The sequence below is a fragment of the Musca autumnalis genome, unplaced genomic scaffold, assembly GCF_047663935.1.
Source record: "Musca autumnalis isolate F117 unplaced genomic scaffold, ASM4766393v1 scaffold_3, whole genome shotgun sequence".
Lineage (NCBI taxonomy): Eukaryota > Metazoa > Arthropoda > Insecta > Diptera > Muscidae > Musca > Musca autumnalis.
In genome coordinates, this window is record NW_027411866.1 from 250,594,776 (window position 1) to 250,618,145 (window position 23,370).

General features: G+C 38.0%; 1 protein-coding gene across 2 annotated transcripts; it reads left to right on the forward strand.

The window, feature by feature from the left end:
• The first annotated feature begins 3,278 nt into the window (after window positions 1–3,278).
• Window positions 3,279–22,146, forward strand: Rab10 (RAS oncogene family member Rab10). 2 transcript variants are annotated; one of them, XM_073977803.1, is made up of 4 exons: window positions 3,279–3,633; window positions 4,493–4,692; window positions 4,783–4,872; window positions 21,449–22,146. In XM_073977803.1, the coding sequence occupies exons 1-4, from the start codon at window positions 3,507–3,509 to the stop codon at window positions 21,644–21,646; spliced, it is 615 nt and encodes a 204-aa protein (XP_073833904.1). In that variant the 5' UTR covers window positions 3,279–3,506; the 3' UTR covers window positions 21,647–22,146. The 2 variants fall into 2 exon arrangements, with proteins under 2 accessions (XP_073833904.1, XP_073833905.1); XM_073977804.1 differs by lacking the exon at window positions 3,279–3,633 and adding an exon at window positions 3,639–3,738.
• Window positions 22,147–23,370: the final 1,224 nt, after the last annotated feature.

Genomic DNA, 23,370 nt, shown 5'->3' on the forward strand with positions numbered 1-23,370 from the left:
ATGTTTTTAGTCATAATTTTGCTATTTAATTTTACCGATTTTTGTCGGTAAATGAGTTACAGAATCCCACTAAAGATTTCGAAATTTACTCCAACTCCACTTCAAAATTAATTTCCGTCTCGTGAATTACCGCTATGTTCCGACTTTAATTTGTATATCTTTATTTTTTAAACAAACTCTTAGAATTTTAGACACTCATTTTTATATTTGAAAAAAAAAAAGACTGCGACGTCATTTATAGGGATCAACAAATTGGCCTGTAGGGATCTTTAAGCGAGTGCTTCTAAAATGTATCGAACGGAGTGCATTTGTCATAACTCCGTGTGGACTGCATTCAAAGATGTTGTGAAATCATAAATACAACGTTCGAGTAAAGTTTTGCGTTGGGCGTTGACAAAAAAAAAAAAACAACAACAACAGGGCGATGCCGACACCAAAGTCCGGAGTTGATGTGTTTGCCGGCATATATTTCATATTAATTTGAATTTTTCGACATCATGCCCAACAGTGTAAAAACGGCCAAACCGACACAAAACTTTTCCCAAACGTTGTATGTGTTTTCAGCTTAACTCTGCATTGCACTACTTCCAAACTTTTTCGCTGGGAAGGAAAGTGTTTATTGCAAGATTCAATAAACACTTTCCCTAACATTTTTATCAATTGCTCTGTTCCAGAACCTGCAAGAAGCTACTATTTTTTACTACGATAACATTTTTTCCCTTGAGTGATTGGAAAAAATAGTAAAAACTAGTAGATTCTTGCAGTTCTGGAACAGACCAAATTTGTACCAATAGTTGCTGGAAGTCGTCTTTTAACACAAAAAGTCAGCAAAAGAGAGTGATTTGAGAGAGACATTTTGACAGTTCTTTTACTGAGAGTTTGCAAATTCTTTCTGGACAAATTTCTTCTAGCAAGAACTTGTAACTCCTCTTCTTCCTGAAAACAATCAATCATCTGTTTTTAATTTTTCGTTGATTTATGTTTGTGAAAATTAAAAACAATTTTATTGCGGAAATAGCAAGTCTAATTGTATTATTTTTTTAGGACAAAGTTGCAAACTGGAAAAAAATCCTCTTTTGGGTAATTTTCTTTTTTGTTTTTAATAAAATACTACATTTTTGCTTCCTTTTTTCCTTCATTGGCGGACAAATTGTTCTTTTTTGGCAAATCAGCTGATCGCTTGCCGGTTTTTGCTGGGAAGGTGTACAATTTTCTTGCAAAAGATAATAAAAATTGTACACTCTTGCTCTGTTCCAGAACCTGCAAGAAGTTACTACTTTTTACTACGATAACAATTTTTCCTTTATGTTATCGAAAAAAATAGTTAAAATTAGTAGATTCTTGCAGTACTGGAACAGACCATTTGAGAAAGTTCTTGCTGGACAATTCTTGCTGGAAAAGTAACCAGACAGACTTAATACGTCCAACGTCTGAGTAAACTTTTGTGTAATTTCTTGTAGAAGATTAAAATACAAAGTACTGCCAAGTTTAAATTTTTCTTTATTCTGACGCAAAACCTTGCTCAAACTTTGGATTTGTTTTCGGCTTAATGGGTACTTTAAGGCCTGGGTACATAAGCTGCCTAGTCTGGTTGCCTTGCTTTCCTGCTTCATTTCTGACATAACATAAAATAAAGGAATAAAGGAGCCCGAGCCAATTTCAAACTCAATCCCACGGCAGCGGGTTCTTTCGTACCGGATTGACCCGAAACCATAGTGTTTCGTCCAGCGGCTGTCAACCCATCATCAAACCTGTGTTTCACGTAGGTTTCTATGCTGCTACAACAACAACAACATTTCGAACTAGGCTGCACTTTTCTTGTTCATTCTTTTATTTTTGTTATGTCAGAAATGAAGCAGGAAAGCAAGGCAACCAGGCGAGGCAGCTTATGTACCCAGGCCTTTATGGCCTCGTCACATAAGAGGATTTCTGGCTTAATTCATTAAGTAGCTTGTTCTTCCGGCTTTAAGCCAAAAGTCAAAGCACATAAGAGGATTTTTGGCTTAATTCATTAAGTTGCTTGTTCTTCCGGCTTTAAGTCAAAAGTCAAAGCATACGAAAATCGTGTTTTAGCACATATTCAGCCGCGTAAAGTGCGGCATTTGCACGCGGCTGAATATGTGCTGAAACACGACTTTCGTATGCTTTGACTTTTGACTTAAAGCCGGAAGAAAAAGCAACTTAATGAATTAAGCCAGAAATCCTCTTATGTGACGAGGCCTTTACACGATATGTTATTTTACATATGTGTTGTCACTCTCCATATACATTTTGTATACAAATGTGACTACCCATATGTAAAAAAAAACATATCGTGTAAGGTTGCATGCATGATGAAGTAATAAGGTGGCGTAAATCGGCCAGCTGATTGGTTTCAATCTGTCAAATTTTTTGTTATTGTGAATAAATTGTATGAAAACGTAAACAAACATTTTGACATATTGAAGAATTTTTGGCCAAAACAGATTTGTATTTGTGCTACTTACGTGACCTGTTAAATAGATCTTGGTTGCATGTGTCACCATGTCGTTTCAAAAACACACACACATTTTTCTCTCTAAAGGCTTTACCTAATTAATTGCGTGTTGCGTGTGCGTTCGAAAAAAAAAAACAAAAACAAAATACATGCATTTTGTTTTTGTTTATTTTGTTAATACCCCGGTTAGGCCATGTTTATATTATAGCCTTTTGCAGGGTTAACCTTCTACATGAGGATTTGTTTGACGTAATTGACATTTGAAACCCAGTGGGTTTGTCAAATCCGGTTATATATAAACGTGCTATTACACTTAACCGGATTAACCCAATGGGTTTGGCTTTCAAATGTCAATTATAAGCTTCGTTCCCGTACTTTTTAATGGTAAAACTCGTAAAAGAAAGAACTGCAAAAAAATTTGTTCTCACATACAAGTTTTTTGAAATAGTTCGGGAACGGAAAAATGGAAAATACGTCAAAAAACTGGAACAAATGTCAAAGTCGGCGTATCAGCCAATCAGACGCCGGCAACCATGTTACTATTTTTTTACTCGCCCAAATTTGTCGTGTAAAAGGTTTTTAAAGAGAGCTTCATTCAGCGCCATTTTTGTTTAAAGAGAAGTGAACATTTTACAACTTTTTTGTGTACGGGAACGCTTTTTCGAGTAAAATGTGTAAAAGTCGTAAAAATTGTAAAAAGTTTTTAGTTCTGGAACACAGCTCTAATATAACCAATATAACCATACTATAAGTAGAAAAGTTAACATGTTGCCTTGCCTCAATAGATAAATACCGATTTTGCATACTTTGATTCTTTTGTTATCGATTTAAGAACCACCAAATCGATCTAAGCACCCCTAAAGAGGAGAAAAAGAAAAAAACAAACCTATATCAACTCCAAAAATAACGTAGCATAATAAAGAAACATCGCAAAATAAAGAAAGAATTTAACCTCTTCTCGAAAAATAGAAGAAAAAACAAAACTACAAAGAAGGGACACATATAAATTTGTTTAACAAACTACTTAATAATGGCCAAGAAAACCTATGATCTTTTATTCAAACTGTTGCTAATTGGAGATTCAGGTGTTGGAAAAACTTGTATACTGTTCCGATTCTCTGACGATGCATTCACCTCCACATTTATATCGACCATTGGTAAGTGTTGTTGCAGTCGCCGAGCCGGCTTAAGTCCAAGTTCCAATCTAGAGAGTGAAGGTTCATCATCTACGGGGCGTTCTTTGTTCGAGATGTGCTTAGATCGTAAAGGAGGATTTTTATCTACTTAAAAGGGCGTGGTGTAACACAGAAGAAAAAAGAAGCAGCGAATTTATTGTGTATTGTGGAAAAACATTTGCAAAGTGTTATTAATGTCTATATGGGTGTTATGTTCTACTTGTCATCATCTTCCCATTACTCCCTCTCCCGACAGTTATTTTTGACATTTATTTGTCATCATTGTCCTAATTGTAGTATATGTATATGATGATGATTGTGATTGGTGTGACAAACCCCCTTTTTCTTCCTTTTTTACACGCATTGTTCTATTTTTGTTGATTGTCTCATATGAGGCGAGTTACAGGGGGGTCGAAAATGGACATTGCTCTACAAGTAGAATGGATCAACATCGTAGTTAATTAATTACATAAAAAAAATGACGCATTCGTCGATGTTTTAATAAACCTATCTAGAAATAGGGGTTGCCAGGTTTTGTTTTTTGTGTAATTTTTAATCAAAAGCGTTGCAAATATTTTAATTAAACAATTTCTCAGCTGATTTTTGTTAATTTAGTATAAACATTGTCGGCAATACATACACAGAAAGGTAAATGGTATATCAAAGAAACTGTAAAAGGGATTGAAGAGTATATTAAATAAAAACAAACCTGACACAGATCACTTTGGGGGATAACTAAAATGTATTTGGTATATGAGAGTAATGGAGTTAAGAATTTGCATCCACATATATACTAGATATTTATATAATTTATTAATATCGCCTTATCACTTTTTTACAGGAATTGATTTTAAAATTAAAACCGTCGAACTCAGGGGTAAAAAAATCAAATTGCAAATATGGGATACTGCGGGACAGGAGCGTTTCCATACAATCACAACATCATATTATCGAGGCGCAATGGGTATAATGCTGGTATATGATATAACAAATGAAAAAAGTTTTGAAAACATAGTCAAATGGCTGAGAAATATAGACGAGGTAAGCATAAAACACACACACGCACATCGCGGCATATCATATTTTATTATTATTATTGTTAATAAAAATGCTTTTTTTTCTTTAAAATAGCATGCAAATGAAGACGTGGAAAAAATGATTTTGGGCAACAAATGCGATATGACAGATAAGCGCATTGTTAGTAAAGAACGTGGAGAAGCGGTAAGTTCAGACATACATACATGTGTACATATATAAATGTAGGCGTGATAAGTTACCTTTGATATAAAATTAATCACTTTTTAGTCATCAGTACTAAAATTAAATAACTTTAATACGTAGTCAACAATTTCTTATCAATAATTTTTGACAATCGTAAAATTCAACGACTCTTTGTAAATGTATCTGTATTGCAAAACTTGACCTAGAAAGTTCAAATGATTTATAAACAAAAAAGAAAAAGGGCATAGTTGACAAGGTTAGATATCCATGAAACTCAAGTCAATGCCTATTAAGTTTGGGGCAGCACACCAAATGAAATGCACGTTTTTTTTACTCTAATTACGAAAATATACATATTCACATTTTGCAGAGTAAGAGTCTAAGATTCTAGTTTAAACTAGCGTATATTATGGTGTTAATGTCTCTATCACGATTTTTCGACAGCTGTTTTCATACATTTTATTCAGATAAATCAAGATATCAATCAATCGGACCAGTGATAAGAGTTTGGTTGGTTGTAGAATTGTTGTATTCGAAGCACACATATTCTGCATTGTTAAATTAATTCTGACCCAATAGGAAAATGGCGTCAACATAAATTTAGAGCACATTTTTTCCGAGATGAAAAACGGTCTCCGAATTGCAACAGTTTTCGTCCAAATGTGGAACATCTTCATTGTAAGGCAAATATGTTGTCTGTTAGGCAGCAATATAAGCTGTTGTCTGACAGTGCTGAAAGAGGCAGAAAAGAAACTATATGGCTAGACAATATCCAAGTATGGACGGGAATTCGGGATTCTGGAAGACTTTTAAGTGATGCTAGAGACAGAGATGCCTTTGCAGAGATCCTGAAAAATATGTGAAATTATAAAATCCTAAGCAAATACGATTTTTTGTAATATTGTTTTGGTCGCCTATAATTCGAAAACCGAATTGGCAAATAAAGAAGAAGACATTTGTTACTGACTTGTTATCAGCGAACTATTCGAAAACCGCGCATCTACAAGTGGGGTCTTTAAAAGCTTGAGTTATAATATTTAATAGTTTCTCACCCTAACTTTTAGTCAATCTCCTTCAATACTGACCCAACAAATGTCCAGTTATACCCTAGACAGACGGCAGAGTTAATTTGCATTAAAAATATCCTAATTTGAATTAATTTTTCGCCCTGACAGACGATAGTATCTGCATTTATGAAACAGCTGTTTGTGTTGTTTGTTTGTACCCAGCAGACCATTTCATAAAGCTTTACAAAAGTTCGCCAAAATATGCGAAACAAATACACTTTGTACCATGTACCTTTTCACCACGATGAAGCAAAAATAAATTTAATTTATTCGCGATATTTTTGAGTCTTTTTAATATTATAAAAATATTGCAAAACTTTAAAAAACATTTGAGAAAGATATAATTTTCGATAGAATTGGTATGTTGGGTAATGACATTTTTTGTGAAAATAAAAATTTGAAAAAGAGATTTGTTAAAAGGCGTGAAAAACGATTAGCTGCTATTCTACTCGCGAAAGACCACTACTTATTTTGAAGAAACGCGAAAATTGCTGATTTGCTTTCCCTTTTTATTTTCTTAAACATGGAAATTTGACAAAAGACAATTGATTTTCAACAGCATTGCCATATTGAAATTGCTTAATTCAGTTTAAATTTCCTTTGATTTTGTGCATTAAGAAAGGGGATAATGTTCAAATTAATTTGAATTAAGGCTGTTAATGCAAATTAAGACTGCCGTCTGTCTAGGCTATTACATTGACATTCCACTGAGAACCCATTTTTGTATCCGGAACACTGCCTTCGGAGCAGATTGACAGCTCTTAGATTGTAGGATTAGTGGAGAATACGTATCGGTCCATCTTACATTATCGTTGCGAAACCAGCAGCAGTACACATTGTTCCCAATGCCCTAAACTGACACGGTGGCTGAGTATGGGTCAATGACAATTTATTTTCAATTATCTAAAAAACAAGTAAAAAAGTATCAGTCGGCTTGGCCGACAGAGATATACCCTCAGCCTGTGTATATTAAAACCATTTTTTCCCAAAAAAAAAAAACGTATGTATTTAGAGGGTTTTAAAAATGTTGGGCGTATGAAACGAAAAAAATGTTGATTAGGATTAAGGATTAAAAAGGAATGGATCGACATTGACCGTTATGGAAGTGGATCTCCAGCCACAACATATGGTGCCATAGGGGGTTTTTACACGTTTCGGGCTGTTTGCTCAAGAAGTATGGACTTGCCCCTAAAAAAAACTTTTACCATCGTAATTGAGGGAGCGAATGCAAGTTGCTTCAACAAAAATCGAAGTGATTCGATATCGGGTCTTAAAGTGAACTTCTCCGATATTTTGTGTGGGAGGTACCAGATAGATACCTCTTACACATCCTAATATATCTGGTAGATATATTAGGATGTGTAAGGTATGGACCAATTCTGCCACTCCCTTCAAAAGTTACCGTACGAACAATTTTTCCGAACATTTTTGATATTTTGTGGGGGAGGTACCTGAAGGAGTGGACCGATATGGCTTATCTTCGAACTTAAACTATGTTTGGACAAAATATTACTAAGACCAAATTTTGGACCGAATCGGCAGATCCGTTCTAGAGTTATCTTAGGCTCCAACCACCTCACACGGTGTCATAGGGTTTTTTTTTTGCAACTTTCATGCTATTTTCTCAGGAAGTATGGACTTGCCGCTAATGAAGCTTGTACCGTCGTATAGGGGGCAGTTGCTAAAACAAAAATCAAAGCAATTCGAGAGATGGCCCTAAACTGAACTTTTCCGAAATTTTGTGTGGGAGGTACCCGAAGGAGTGGACCGATTGAGTCCATATTGAAACCTCATTTATGTCTGGTACAGGTTTCACGATAGACAATGTATGGACCAAATCGGTTACTCCCTTCAAGAGTTATCGTGCGCACAAATTTTCCGAACATTTTCGAACTTTTGTGTGGGAGGTACCGGAAGGAGTGGACCGATATAGCCCATCTTCGAACTTAAACTAAGTTTGGGCAAAATATTACGAAAGCCAACATTTGAACGGGATCGGTTCATCCGTTCGAGAGTTATCGTGCGCACCAGCCAGACAGACAGACAGACGGACGGACATTGCTAAATCAACTCCAAATTGTCTAAAACACATTTCGTCCAAACATACTTGGGGTCTAAAACCATGATTTCGATGAGGCACATTTTGCCCGTATGAAAGTGTATATACCCTTTCTAGCCTTAAGGCTGAGGGTATAATGAAAATCAAATAACAATAGAAAATAAGTCTTGTGCCAGACTATGAAAATTTTCATGAAAACGTTTTGAGCTTATGGGTAAGAAGGGAGAAAGGGAGCTCCTTCACATCCGCTCTCACCTAAAAACTAAAATATTTTCATGTGTTATTTTCAGTGTCTGGCACAAGAGTTAGGAAATCAGTTAAAGGGAAAAATAAAATTATATTATTGTGAACAAAAGAGTTGTGTAGTTCCGGAACGAACTAGTTCCATGGAACTATTCCGGACAAGGAACTATATCCAGCTTTTGCGTTTATATAGTTCATTTAGTTCATAAAGTTCCTCTCATTCAGCAATACATATTAAATTCCATGCATGTTGGTATATTCAAATAACCGTTAGAATCTGTGGCAAACTATTCTTGCTTTTCTTATTGCAGTATCCAATGAACAGCATCTAGCAAATCACTCTGTCGTACAAAGAGTCCACCTCAATACAATTGCTTTACACCCATTGAAGAAGACTTGAAGAGCACAAACCAAATATTTTCAGACATTACTTCGGGCAAGAGCAGGATCTATACAATTTTTAAACAGCCAATGTAGAAAATATTGAATCTATATACCAGAAATATCCTATGGGTTTTAGTGAAAATATTACGGGATTCCTCTAATGTTGCCATATTTATGCCAAATAATAAGATTTTCGGAATTCACGAAATCTATCGAAATCTGAGGAAGCTAGAACAAAAACGATTGAAATGAAATTACGGAATTGAAACCATTCCGATCGGAATCTGTGACATGGCTGATAATTCTACATTTGAGACATCATTTTTAAAACGTAGGGCCAGACTTTGGAATTACTTACCAGTTGAACTTAGGATATTCTCACAGTCAAATAATGCGTTTCGCTTCAAACGGTTAAGCTATTTTGGGACTCAATCCAAGATAATCGATTGGGAACTGCTGTAACTACACATGAAAGTACTATTGAGGAATACAAATTTTTTTCTTATGGAGGGCTTGTTGCTGTGCAAATTAAATGTGACTGTCTGCGCGCTAGACATTTTTTGTGGGTACTACGTTTGTGTCTAGGATACTGGGAGTCACTTATTTGTATTTTACTTTGTCTATTATCTTGTACAGCTTGTTGCTAATGGCCATTATTTGCATCGAATATTTGGGGTCGATCTTCGATAACAATTATCGTTGAGTGGCGTTGCCAGTTGTCAAAATTGATCCACGTATGACAATTCTCAACTGAAGTTGCGAATCTCAGTTGACGAAGCGGCTGTTTTTCAGCAACCACAAATTTTCAGTTGCAGTGAACATTTTCGAAGAAACAAGAAGTAAAATAGAAGGAAAAATAAACATTTTATTAACAATTATTGATTCTTTGCATCATTAATTAATTTTGTGTATCAATATGGTGAAAATAACGACAAAGCAGCAGTTTTATTATTAATATTAATAAAAAAATATTAATTGATAAACTGAGTGAAAATCCAAACTAGCCCGAGGAGTTCGGGAGTTTTGGTGAAACCAAAGCCACAGCGGATGAAGCGTGGAGGTCCATTTCGGACAGTTTAAACAGCCATGAACCTCCAACACGAACGTATGAAGAGTGGCAGAGTCTGGATTCACTTTAAAGCAAAGTTGAAAAAGAAAATGCCTCAAAATAAAATAAACTTCATCGACACTGGTGGTAGTCCATCACAATAAGTGAATCTATCGCCTTTGGAGCGGACAGCAGCAAATCCAATCCAATTTTGGCACAATTTGTCCTCTATCAAGTGGACAACTTCCTTTCATACTTTCGACAATGTAGATTGAGCCATGCAATTGTTGAATACACAAAAGAGTTATCCAAAGCGCAATTATTTTTGAAATGTTTTTTTTTTTTTGGAGAATAGAGGTCACAAGTTTGAAAAAACATTGATCGATAACATGTTTATCGACCACCCAGTTGAGTTGACATTAATGGTACAACATTTCGTCTCAGTCGCGCAGACAACTGACAACGCAACTCAAGTTTAGTGGCAATACAAGATAGACCCATTTATTTTTTTTCCTTTTTGGTAGTTATTTATGGCTGGGGAATAGGCCGGGGCGATTTGTATGGAAGGAAAGAAGTGATAGTGTGCGCCTGGAGTTTCTGATTCTTGGGATTGTACTGAGGAAAAAAGTCCACTAGACCATATTTCTACGGTGAAAATCGAGCCCCCGGTTTTGACTTGAATTTTTTCAAGGATATTTTGACCAAACCATAACTCAGAAACTTGACCTATCCTGAAAATTTCCTTTTGCGCTCTTAGTACACTCCCCAATGGCTTTCATCTCCAAAAGGAAATTTCCACCCACTGACTTTGAGTCAAATTTTGTAGCACAGTGTAATTTATCGATATTTTCCGAAAAATGTGCACATTCTCGGGGCCATAACTGCCTGAAGGAGCATTCTAATGCTTTTGCTATGTACTAGAGAGTTCTTAATTATTGTCTTGGCTACAATTTTTGTCTTTGTGTTGGATCGAAAATCTCAGTGGTTTGGCTGTTATATATATGCCAAAATATCCAAAAAAAAAACCTTGAAAAAAACGTCAAGTCAAAATCCGGGGGCTCGATTTTCACCGTAGACATATGGTCTAGTGGACTTTTTTGCTCAGTACAATCCCAATAATCAGAAAATCCAGTATATGGATATATTGTTAATACTATTTTTTGGCCTTGAAGGCTTTGGTATTATTGAATGGAATAAATAAACAATCAGTACAAAGGAGGCCATAGCGAACAGCTGATTATAATTTTTTTCTATTGGATTGCTTATTCTTTCAAATTATTACCTAACTAGCATTTGGAAGACTGTTTTTTCAAAAATCACATTGCGGAGTCTTTTTGGAGTCCTTTTGGTGATCAAAAACTGATTAAGTCGCTTGTATGATCAGAAAGGGACACGAAAGTGGCTCCCTGTAATGATTAAAAATGGTTCAATTTTAAAATACAACAACAAATGCGTAGCAATCACAAATAAATCATTGATGTGTTTAGAATGTGACCATTTTTTTATTTATTGTCACATACTAATCATTAGACTGCGGAATCCTATGCAAATGCATATATGGTTAGGATGGTCGTAGAGAAAATCTGATTAGACAGAAACTCGTTTTATTACAAAATAAAACGAATTATGCCCAGAAATTTTTGCATATTTTGCTTATTCTGCATTTCGTGCATATTTTGACATATTTGTACATATCTGCATAAAATGAGCATATGCAAAACCATATGCAAAAATATATTCAAGGATTTGTGGTCTAAATATCCCACCGAAATGGCTGAAATTTGGTATTAAGTCTTCGTTAGGGGTATGCAAATTTACAACTGAAATCTGTCCGCATAGGTCCACGTCTTCACATAGCCCCTATAGAACGGTACCTACCGATATTCGGTATTTTGAAAGTTGTAGCTTCAATATCCCACCGAAATGACTGAAAATTGGTATTTAGTCTTCGTTGGGGGTATAAAACACTCCACCTGAAATTTGTCGGCATAGGTCCACGTCTTCATATAGCCCCCATAGAACGGTACCTCCCAAATTCCCAAATTTTGAAGGTTGTGGCCTCAATATTCCACCGAAATGACTGAAATTTGGTATTTAGTTTTCGTTGGGGGTAAAAAACTTCCCACCTGAAATTTCTAGGCATAGGTTCACGCCTTCATATAGCCCCCATAGAACGGTACCTCCGGATTTCTGGTATTTTTAAGGTTGTGGCCTCAATATTCTTCAGAAATGCCTGAAATTTGGTATTAAGACTTCCTTGGAGGTAATAAAACTTTCCACCTGAAATTTCTCGATATAGGTCCACGTCTTCATATAGCCCCCATAGAACGGTACCTCCGGATTTCTGGTATTTTGAAGGTTGTGGCCTCAATATCCCACCGAAATGACTGAAATTTGGCATTTTGTCTTTCCTGTGGGTATAAAACTTTCCACCTGAAATTTGTCGGTATAGGTTCACGTCTTCATATAGCCCCCATAGAACGGTACCTACCGATATTCGGTATTTTGTAGGTTGTGCCCTCAGTATCCCTCCGAAATGGCTGAAATTTGGTATTAAGTCTTCGATGTGGGTATAAAACTTTCCACCTGAAATTTGTCGGTATAGGTCCTCGTCTTCATATAGCCCCCATAGAACGGTACCTCCCGATTTTCGGTATTTTGAAGGTTGTGCCCTCAATATCCCTCCGAAATGGCTGAAATTTGGTATTAAGTCTTCCCTGGGGGTAAAAGACTTTCCACCTAAAATTTGTCAGTTTGGGTGCAGGCCTTCATATAGCCCCCATAGACCGATACCTCCCGATTTTCGGTATTTTGAAGGTTGTTGCTGTGGTTATACATTTCTCTATTTTATTGACTTGTCTGAAGAGAATTTTAAACAGAAAAATTGTACACACAAACATTTTTGTACCTATTATTGAAATATTTGTTGCATAAGAAAATATGTAAAATGCATAAATTTTGCATATGCAAAAATTTATGCATTTTGCATAATTTTGCATATGTCATATGTTTCGATTGCAATGTAATCAGAAGCCAAAAATATGGCCAGTCTCAAAATTTGACATGAATCGGACCAAAAATAGGGGTTGCATAAAATTCCGCTGTCTACTAATCATCTGGAAGATTGAAAAATGCTTAATCAAAAAAGGGTCATGCAGGTGTTTGAAAAGTGATTATAATTATGTATCATCTGAGGCCTCCCATTCATTTTTCACGTTTTTAGTTAATGTCCCAACAAATCAAATAAACAGCACAACCTGTTACATATGTATTTATTTATAGTAATTCTGACAGAATAAGCAAATACACCCAGGCTTTGTTTTTCATAATTTTTTTGAACCTGACCTACCTTCTAGATTATTGTCATGGTACAATAATTTGGAAGGTAGGTCAGGTTCGAACAAATTGTGAAAAACAAGGCCTGGGTGTATTTGCTTATTCTGTCAGAATTGCCATAACTGAATATGCAACAGGTTGTACTGTTTATTTGATATTTTGGATCATGGACTAAAACGCGAAAAATGAATGGGAGGCTAAGTTTTCTTTACAGAGTCTGCTTCTGTATATGTTCAAAAGTATATTTCAACACAATGTTGTAATAAATATAAATAATAAATGTTGTAATAACAATTTTCATTTCGACTGAATTTTAATATAAATAAAATATTTTGTCATATTTTTCAAAACCATACACAATTTGTGTATACTGATTTGAAAGAATAAGCAAACCAATAGAAAAAAATTGTAATCAGCTGTTTGCTATGTCCTACCTTGTAATGATTCTACCATGTTAATCAATCATCCACAGCGGTCATATGAATAGGCACGAAAAAGGTGTGGGAATAATAATAGTCAAACGAATGAAAAATGCCCTTATATCATGGTGTCCCGTTAATGACAGGATCATAACTGCCCGATTAAGTAGTGCTATTAAAAAAACTTACATCACAATCATACAATGCTATGCGCCTACGGAGGAAGCCGATGATACCGATGAGCAATTGACAAAAATATGCAACTCTACAGCCAGAAAAGACGTAATGGTATTAATGGGCCACTTCAATGCGAAAGTAGGGTGCGCGAACATGGGGCTGCACCACGTCATGGGTACACATGGGCTAGGCATCAGGAATAACAACGGCGAGCGTTTAGTGAATATGTGCCAGACATTTGAGTTGATAATAGGTGAAACGATATTCCCACATAAGGATATACACAAGTACACCTGGACCTCCCCTAATGGAAAGACGAGAAACCAAATAGATCACATTTGTATAAGTAAAAGGTGGAGGACAAGCCTGTTAGATGTGCGTACAAAGAGAGGCGCGGACATCGATAGCGACCACGAATTGCTCACTGCGAAAATAGAAATTAAACTAAGAGCCCACAGGAACTCGCACAAAATAAAAAAAAAAAACTAAACGATGGGACACTGGCAAACTCAAGCGGCCAGAAAAATCAACGGAATTCAGCACAAAGATGAATGAACGTATAAGATGAAAGAACGTACAAAAGTCAAACAGAAAACCATGGATAAGCGAAGAAACCCGAATTTTGATAAAACAAAGAAATGAACAGAAAGCGCGGGTGAACGAGGACAGTTCACAAAAACCTCAATACAACGCGATTGCTAAAGCTGTTAAGCGATCGGCAAGAAAAGACAAGAGAAAGTATATGGAAAATTTGGCAAAAGAAGCAGACGCCGCTGCGGGTGCAAACAACACCATAGAATTGCATCAACTTATAAATAAAATCACAATAAAAAACAAAATACACATCAACCAGTGCGGGGCAGAGATGGAACTCTACTGACAACTCTAGAAGCGCAACTCAACAGATGGAGGGAATATTTTGAAGGACTTACGAATACCGAAGATGCTGACGAACCCACAGCGTTTGAAAATGTTAATGACACAGAAAGAAGCGAGGAAGTCAATGCTAGCTATTGCTAAACTAAAGAAAAATAAAGCAGCCGGAGAGGACAACATACCCTCATAACTACTCTTAGCGGACATTGAAGTGACCGCTAACATCATCCACTACTACACCTCAAAATTTTGGTGCGAGGAATACGTGGACGCTGCATGGACAAAAGGAATAATTGTCAAAATCCCGAAAAAAAACGACCTTCGTACTTGCGAAAACTGGAGAGGAATCCCACTGCTAAACAGCGTATACAAAGTACTTGCAACAGTAATCCTGACGAGACTAGCTTACGTCGAAGGCAAGCTTAGAGATGAACAGGCTGGTTTTCGTCCACACCGCAGCTGCCTAGACCAATTTAACACGTTAAGAGTACTTATCGAACAGTCTGCGGAATGGCGGACACCCTAATACTTGCTCTTCGTCGACTTTAAAAAGGCCTTCGACACTATCAAAAGAGCAGCTATATGGAGATCGCTAGAACGCCGACTTACAAGTACTTCATAATGGGACACTAAGTATCCCATTCAAAACAAACGTTGGTGTACGTCAAGGTTGTCCATTATCACCACTACTTTTTGCAATAGTGTTGGATGACATAATGTTAAAGGTGTGCCGGAAGAGGCGAGGCATAACATGGGGTCTGAATAGGCAGCTCGAGGACCTAGCATATGCAGATGATATCTGTCTACTGTCACACAAGGCCTGCGACATGCAGGACAAAATAAATGATCTAGTTCGACTAGCAAGAGAAGTTGGACTAGAAATCAGCATTAAAAAAACGTATGCAATGCGACTTAACAACCGCAACGACGATGCGATCAAAATTGACAATCAACCGATTCCTTACGTTGAATCATTCTGCTATTTAGGAAGCATTGTGAACATAGCTGGCAGTATAGCAGTATGGACAAAAGGAATAATTGTCAAAATCCCGAAAAAAAACGACCTTCGTACTTGCGAAAACTGGAGAAGGAATCACACTGCTAAACAGCGTATACAAAGTACTTGCAACAGTAATCCTGACGAGACAAGCTAACGTCGAAGGCAAGCTTAGAGATGAACAGGCTGGTTTTCGTCCACACCGCAGCTGCCTAGACCAATTAAACACGTTAAGAGTAATTATTGAACAGTCTGCGGAATGGCGGACACCCTAATACTTGCTCTTCGTCGACTTTAAAAAGGCCTTCGACACTATCAAAAGAGCAGCTATATGGAGATCGCTAGAACGCCGACTTACAAGTACTTCATAATGGGACACTAAGTATCCCATTCAAAACAAACGTTGGTGTACGTCAAGGTTGTCCATTATCACCACTACTTTTTGCAATAGTGTTGGATGACATAATGTTAAAGGTGTGCCGGAAGAGGCGAGGCATAACATGGGGTCTGAATAGGCAGCTCGAGGACCTAGCGTATGCAGATGATATCTGTCTACTGTCACACAAGGCCTGCGACATGCTGGACAAAATAAATGATCTAGTTCGACTAGCAAGAGAAGTTGGACTAGAAATCAGCATTAAAAAAACGTATGCAATGCGACTTAACAACCGCGACGACGATTCGATCAAAATTGACAATCAACCGATTCCTTACGTTGAATCATTCTGCTATTTAGGAAGCATTGTGAACATAGCTGGCAGTATCGATGAAGATGTCTCAAACAGACTTAATAAGGCAAGAAGCGCATTTGGTCGGCTGAGAAAAACGTGGAAAACACACAGATAACAAGCTTGCCTAAAATCTACATTGTTATATGGCAGCGAAACTTGGTTCTATAACGAGCAAATTATACAGAGACTTCAGACTTTCATCAACAAATGTCTCCGAATCATATGTGGTATATTTTGGCCAAATACTATTTCTAATGAATGCTTATGGAGATTAGCCGATGAAACACCTATTGCAATGCAGATAAAAAAATGGAACTGGATTGGCCACACTTTGAGGAAGACGCATAATACGATCTCGAGAATGACCCTATATTGGAATCCACAGGGCAGTAGAAGACCGGGTCGCCCAAAAATGTCCTGGAGAAGAACAGTACTCAAGGAATTGGCAAATATCGATAAATCATGGGATTATATAAAAACAATTGTGCATAATAGATCATTGTATAAATGTATTGTTGATGCCCTATGTTCCCACGAGGAATAAATAAAGGAAAAGAAAAAAAAAGCAGGACACCGACAATATGTTAGTCGCAATATGTTGAGATGAGCGCAATATGTTGAGATGAGCGCAATATGTTGAGATGAGCGGAGTTAGATCTAGGATTGTCTCACTATATTCGATCAAGCGTCGATCTTAGGTCCCTTGCTTTTCATTCTAAAGGTCAATATGTCTGTATAAACGTAGATGTTAATATTAGAGTTGGGCAATCTCGTTCAATTGAACGACCCGGATCACGTATCTCGTTCAATGGACACCGGTAATTTCTTTGACAAAACTGCGTATACTTAATTTCACACGTTGGTTTTTATGATGTTACTCATTCGTCTTTGAATGAGGACAGTGATCCGGATCGCTCAATTGAACGAGATTGCCCAACACTAGTAAATATGGTGAATGCGTCCTTTGCCTCTACCTTGGGAAATGACATTCACTTTGTATTTAATGATTTTTTTTATTCTAAAAACGGGTGCTGGAATATTCTTCACCCATGATATTCATTTCTCGATATGCATTTCGAAAAGGACATAACACCTCGAATTTACCGATACATCTCACCGATTCAATACGTCAGAATAAAAATGCTAACAGGATAAGTGTTATGGTATCGCTTGACCTATCTAAAGCGTTCAACTGTATTAGCCATGGAACTATGGTTGTGAAACTAAGTAGGGAGTTAAATTTTTCTAGGTCGGCCTATAACATTCTTCACTCCTAACTATTTGGTAGAACATAATTTGTATTTTTAAATGGGATTGAGTTTAATTTGGTTGATTTATTTTTTTTGGATTCGCCAAGGCTGATCTTGGGGTGACGTAGGGGATGGAAGATACCAAGCAACGGTCCTGACCGGTTTTAACATGGCAAAGCCCAGGATTTATCTTGGTCCCTCTTTCATCTCAAGTGGACACTGACCTCCCCGTGGTGTCACCTGGGGAGCTGCCTTTAACACCCGTTAAAGGTAGTGAGCTAACATGTGCCGCGCGTTCACCCCCCTAGAAAAAAGCAGCCTACTATGAAAAAACGAAAGAAAAGAAAAACAAACCCATCTAAAGTTGACGACCACCGCAAACGTTTTAAGGACCATGATCTGCGAATCTGCACCTGGAATGTTCGCACTCTTTACAGAGAAGGTGCAGTTTACGCCCTGGCAGATGTACTGGAAAATTACAAGGCCGACATTACTGCCATACTGGAAATACGATGGACTGGGAAAGCGGTTGCGGTTTTGTAGTTGGTCAGAGGTTAAAACATCTGGTCTCCAGCTTCACCCCAGTGAATGAAAGACTTGCTACAATTCGATTAAAAGCAAAATTCTTCAACATCAGCTTTATCTGCGCTCATGCTCCAACCGAAGACAAGGACGAACAGACCAAAGATATATTCTACGAGCGCCTAGAAGAAACATATGACCGTTGTCCTGCCCATGACATTAAAATTGTTCTAGGCGATTTTAATGCCAAAATTGGAAAGAGAGTATATCTTTGGCCCAACAGTCGGGAAATTCAGCCTCCACAGTGAAACATCTGACAATGGTATGAGGCTGATAGACTTTGCAGCTGCAAAAAACATGGTAGTTAGCAGTACCAGATTTAATCATCTCGATATTCATAAGGGCACCTGGCTGTCTCCAGATCAGAAAACAAGAAATCAAATTGATCATGTTGTGATAGATGGAAGACATTCATCGAGCGTGTTGGATGTACGATCGTTCCGAGGCGCAAACATTGATTCGGACCACTAGCTTGTTGCAGCAAAGGTACGCACCAGCTTAAACGTAGCAAACAAAGTACGAACAGACACAACACGAAAGTTAGACATCGGTAAGCTGCAATCACAACAGATAGCCACAGCATATTCCACTCAACTAGCCCAATTGCTTAATCAAAGCACTCCTCATCCCGATAACATATCAGCGCAATGGCAAAGCATTGCCCACTCCATGCAAACAGCCGCAAAATCCATACTTGGATACCAGAGGCCTCCACCAAGGAATCCATGGTATGATCAGGAGTGTCGTGCTGCCACCGAAGAGAAAAATGCGGCATATAGGGCTACTTTACAATCCGTAGCAACGCGTAGCGCACGAGAGAGATACAGGGAGAAAAGGAGAGAGGAGAAACGTCTTTTCCGCAGGAAAAAGAGAGAGATGGAAAAGCGGGAGTGTGAACAAATCGAGATGTACAGGAGCCAGAATGAAGTCCGAAAATTCTACCAAAGAGTCAAGCATCAAACTGATGGCTTTGGTACAGGCATGTCCTCCTGTAGAGACCAACAAGGTAATTTGGTAGAACATTTTTCCAAACTGTTGGTATCCGATAGCAGTGAAGACGGCGAAGATACCACAGATCCAATCCCAGAAGATGGTATTGAATGTATACCGCCCAGCCAAGATGAGGTAAGGACAGCAATAAACCGGCTGAAGAATAATAAGGCGGCAGGAGCAGATGGCCTACCAGCCGAGCTGTTCAAAACCGGAGGCGACATGCTGATAAGGTGTATGCATCAGCTAGTTAGCACCATCTGGCAGGAAGAACGAGTACCCGACGATTGGAACCTGAGTATCCTGTGCCCCGTCCACAAGAAGGGAGATAAGACTGTATGCTCTAACTATAGGGGCATAAGTCTACTCCCTATTGCCTACAAGATCGTGTCAGGGATATTGTGCGAACGATTAAAGCCTATGGTCAACGAGATAATTGGACCATACCAATGCGGCTTTAGACCCGCCAAGTCCACCATTGACCATATATTTACCCTGCGGCAAATCCCAAAGACCCAAGAGATGCAGATCGACACCTACCACCTTTTTGTCGATTATAAAACAGCCTTCGACAGCCCGCTGCGTTCAAAGGTATTCCAAGCCATGTCTGAATTTGGTATCCCCGCAAAGCTAATCCGGCTTTGCAAAATGACTTTAACTGACACGAGGTCCTCAGTTAAAATAGGAAAGAACCTCTCCGAAGAGTTTGGTACCAAAAGATGTTTCAGACAAGGAGACAGCCTTTCGTGTGATCTCTTTAACATCCTGCTGGAAAAGGTTATACGAGAGGCAAACGTCAAAAGAAGTGGCACAATCTACACCAATAGTCACATGTTACTTGCTTATGCTGATGATATAGACATCATAGGCCGATCAGTAAAAGAAGTAACTGATACCTTTATGAAGGTCGAAGGAGAATCTGCTAAAGTGGGTCTGGCGGTAACCGGTGAGAAGACCAAGTTGATGGTGTCGACGCGCAATGCGTCCATTGAGCTCGGACCGACTGTGGAAGTTGGTTCCTATAACATTGAGGTAGTAAAAGACTTCGTATACCTCGGCACCTCCGTAAACACAACAAACGACATCAGTTGTGAAATAAAAAGAAGAATTGTATTGGCCAACAGATGCTACTTTGGTTTAAGTAAGCAGTTTAAAAACAAAGCCACATCTCGTCAAACAAAAATAACGTTCTACAAAACACTGATACTACCCGTGCTGATGTATGGCTCCGAAGCCTGGGCACTTGCGCAAGCAGACATGGCAGTGTTTGGTGTGTTTGAGAGAAAACAGTGAATATCGACCTCGCATGAACCACGAGCTGTATCTGCTATACAACGACATCAATATTGTTAAACGTATCGAGATGCAGCGATTGCGTTGGCTAGGCCATATCATAAGAATGAGCGATGATGACCCCGCTAAAAAGGTGTATAAACACGGACCGCTTGGCGGTGCACGCAGAATTGGCAGGCCAAGGAATAGATGGCGCAAACAAGTGGATGATGAGATGAAAAGGCGCTGTATTCCAGAAAGCGAAGCAACAAATAGAGAGAATTGGAGATCTTTTCTTAGTTCGGCCTATAGAACAAATGTTCTGTAATGGGCCAGCTATGTAAGTATGTAAGCAAGGCTGATCTTGGGCCCATTATAGCCCTTTCATATAAGCCGACCACGGCAGCGGGTTCTTTCGTACCGGATTGACCCGAAACCATAGTGTTAGTGTTTCGTCCAGCGGCTGCCAACCCAGCATCAAACCTATGCTTCCACATAGGTTTTTATGCTGCTACAACAACAACAACGTTTTTGTTATTTTGTGGAAGTGGTTCAGGTATTAGCATCTTGGAAGGTTCTTTAATTTTTTACTTGGATAAGCTTTTACCAGTGGACATCTTTAAATTCGTTGCAGGTCAACACCTCTAAAACGAAAGCTATGATATTTTAGTCTAGATATTTTTGTGAGAAGTGAACTGGTTGAGATTGTTGATTTAATGTCGGATGCCAGGCTTACATTCAAAGCACACATTGGTGTTATTTATGGTAGAGTCCACTAATTTATTCTTTCCACCTCGAGTGAAAATCATTTAGACCATTTACTATTATTGTCGCAAGTTATATACGAAATAGGGGTCGTCTCTGGCACAACAGGTCCTCTTATTCATAAACTCAAACAAATGGTGAATGCAATTGTTAGATTTGTTTATAAAGTCCGTACACGAGACCACATATCCGACAACATATAACTTTCTTTAATAATTTATCCTATATTTAAAGTAAATAAATCTGGGGACCCAAAATCAATAAATCATGGAATTTATTATACAACAGAATTATTCAAAATTTTCAGGATCATTTATTAGGCCAGGAAGGCTTCAGTGTTAAGAAATAAATAAAAAATAATTTAATCTTTATCTTTCCAGATTGCCCGTGAGCATGGTATACGCTTCAAAGAAACCTCAGCCAAATCAAATATCAATATTGAAAGTGCATTCTGCGAATTAGCTGAAGCCATTTTGGATAAAACAGCTGGACGAGAATCTGCCGAAAATCCTGAACGAGTGGTAATCGATCGCAGGAATAATGAAAAAGCTCCAGCCTATAAAAGCTGTTGTTCTTAAAAAAACAAAACATTTGGTTACTGTTTCACTGTTACTGCATAAGTGGCTGCTGCCCAGCCGCCGCCAGACGCTTCGACAAACGCATTCTACCATACGACGAGTGTGCATGCATGTCCTGTGGCGGCATTAACAGTTGAAACAAACCAAATAAAGACACTCTCTTGCTAACAACTTTTACTAACTAAACCAACAACAAACCAAGTATTTGATAAGCGACGACGATGATGATGATGAATGATAATGATCTGCAAACAACAAAACAAACCACTGCTACTATGGCACATTTAACAACAAAAGATGAACTACATGAACCAACAAATCATACGTCATATACATATACTTAACAAAACACACAACAACAACACACACTATCCCTACGAGAAGAACATAAACGTAAATAAGAAGAAACAAAAAACAAAACAAAATATGCATAATTTATATACACCAATTTTTAGTTAAAATACAAAATTGCTTTTATAAGATGAAAACAACAACAAAAATAAGATAATTGTTTTTTCTAATTCAATTTTAGCACATTCATACATTTGGGATATATAGGTGAGCATTTTTTCTAGGGACTGAGATAGATAAACCTTAATCATTTCAAAATTTCTTTCAGAAAGGGTCTGTAGAAGCCCGCTTTCTTTCAGAAAGGGTATAAAGAACCCCGCTTTCTTTCAGTCAATAGAAGCCCTCTTTCTTTCATAAAGGGTCTACAGAAGCACCCTTTCTTTGAGAAAGGGTCTATAGAAGCACCTTTTCTTTGAGAAAGGGTGTATAGAAGCCCATTTTCTTTGAGAAAGGGTCTATAGAAGCCCATTTTCTTTGAGAAAGGGTCTATTGAAGCACCATTTCTTTATAAAGGGCCTATAGAAGCACCCTTTCTTTGAGAAAGCGTCTATAGAAGCACCCTTTCTTCAGGCAAGGGTGAATAGAAGCACGGCTTTCTTCCAGAAAGGGTCTATAGAGGCCAGCTTTTTTTCCGAAAGATCTTTAAAATCCCGCTTTCTTTCAGAAAAGATCTTTAGAAGCCCGCTTTTTTCAGAAAGGATCTATAGAAGCCCGCTTTCCTTCAGAAAGGGGGTATAGAAGCCCTCCTTTCAGAAAGGGTTTATAGAAGCAGCCTTTCCTTCGGAAAGGGTCTAGGGAAGCCCTCCTTCTTTCAGAAAGGGTTTATAGAAGCCCTCCTTCTTTCAGAAAGGGTTTTTAGAAGCCCTCCTTTCAGAAAGGGTTTATAGAAGCCCTCCTTCTTTCAGAAAGGGTTTATAGAAGCCCTCCTTCTTTCAGAAAGGGTTTATAGAAGCCGTCTTTCTCTCAGAAAGGGTATACAGAAGCACCTTTTCTTTTAGAAAGGCTTCTATAGAAGCCCCCTTTCCTTCAAAAAGGGGTTATAGAAGCCCTCCTTCTTTCAGAAAGGGTTTATAGAAGAAGCCTTTCCTTTGGAAAGGGTTTATAGAAGCCCTCCTTCTTTCAGAAAGGGTTTTTAGAAGCCCTCCTTTCAGAAAGGGTTTATAGAAGCCCTCCTTCTTTCAGAAAGGGTTTATAGAAGCCCTCCTTCTTTCAGAAAGGGTTTATAGAAGCCGTCTTTCTCTCAGAAAGGGTATACAGAAGCACCTTTTCTTTTAGAAAGGCTTCTATAGAAGCCCCCTTTCCTTCAAAAAGGGGTTATAGAAGCCCTCCTTCTTTCAGAAAGGGTTTATAGAAGAAGCCTTTCCTTTGGAAAG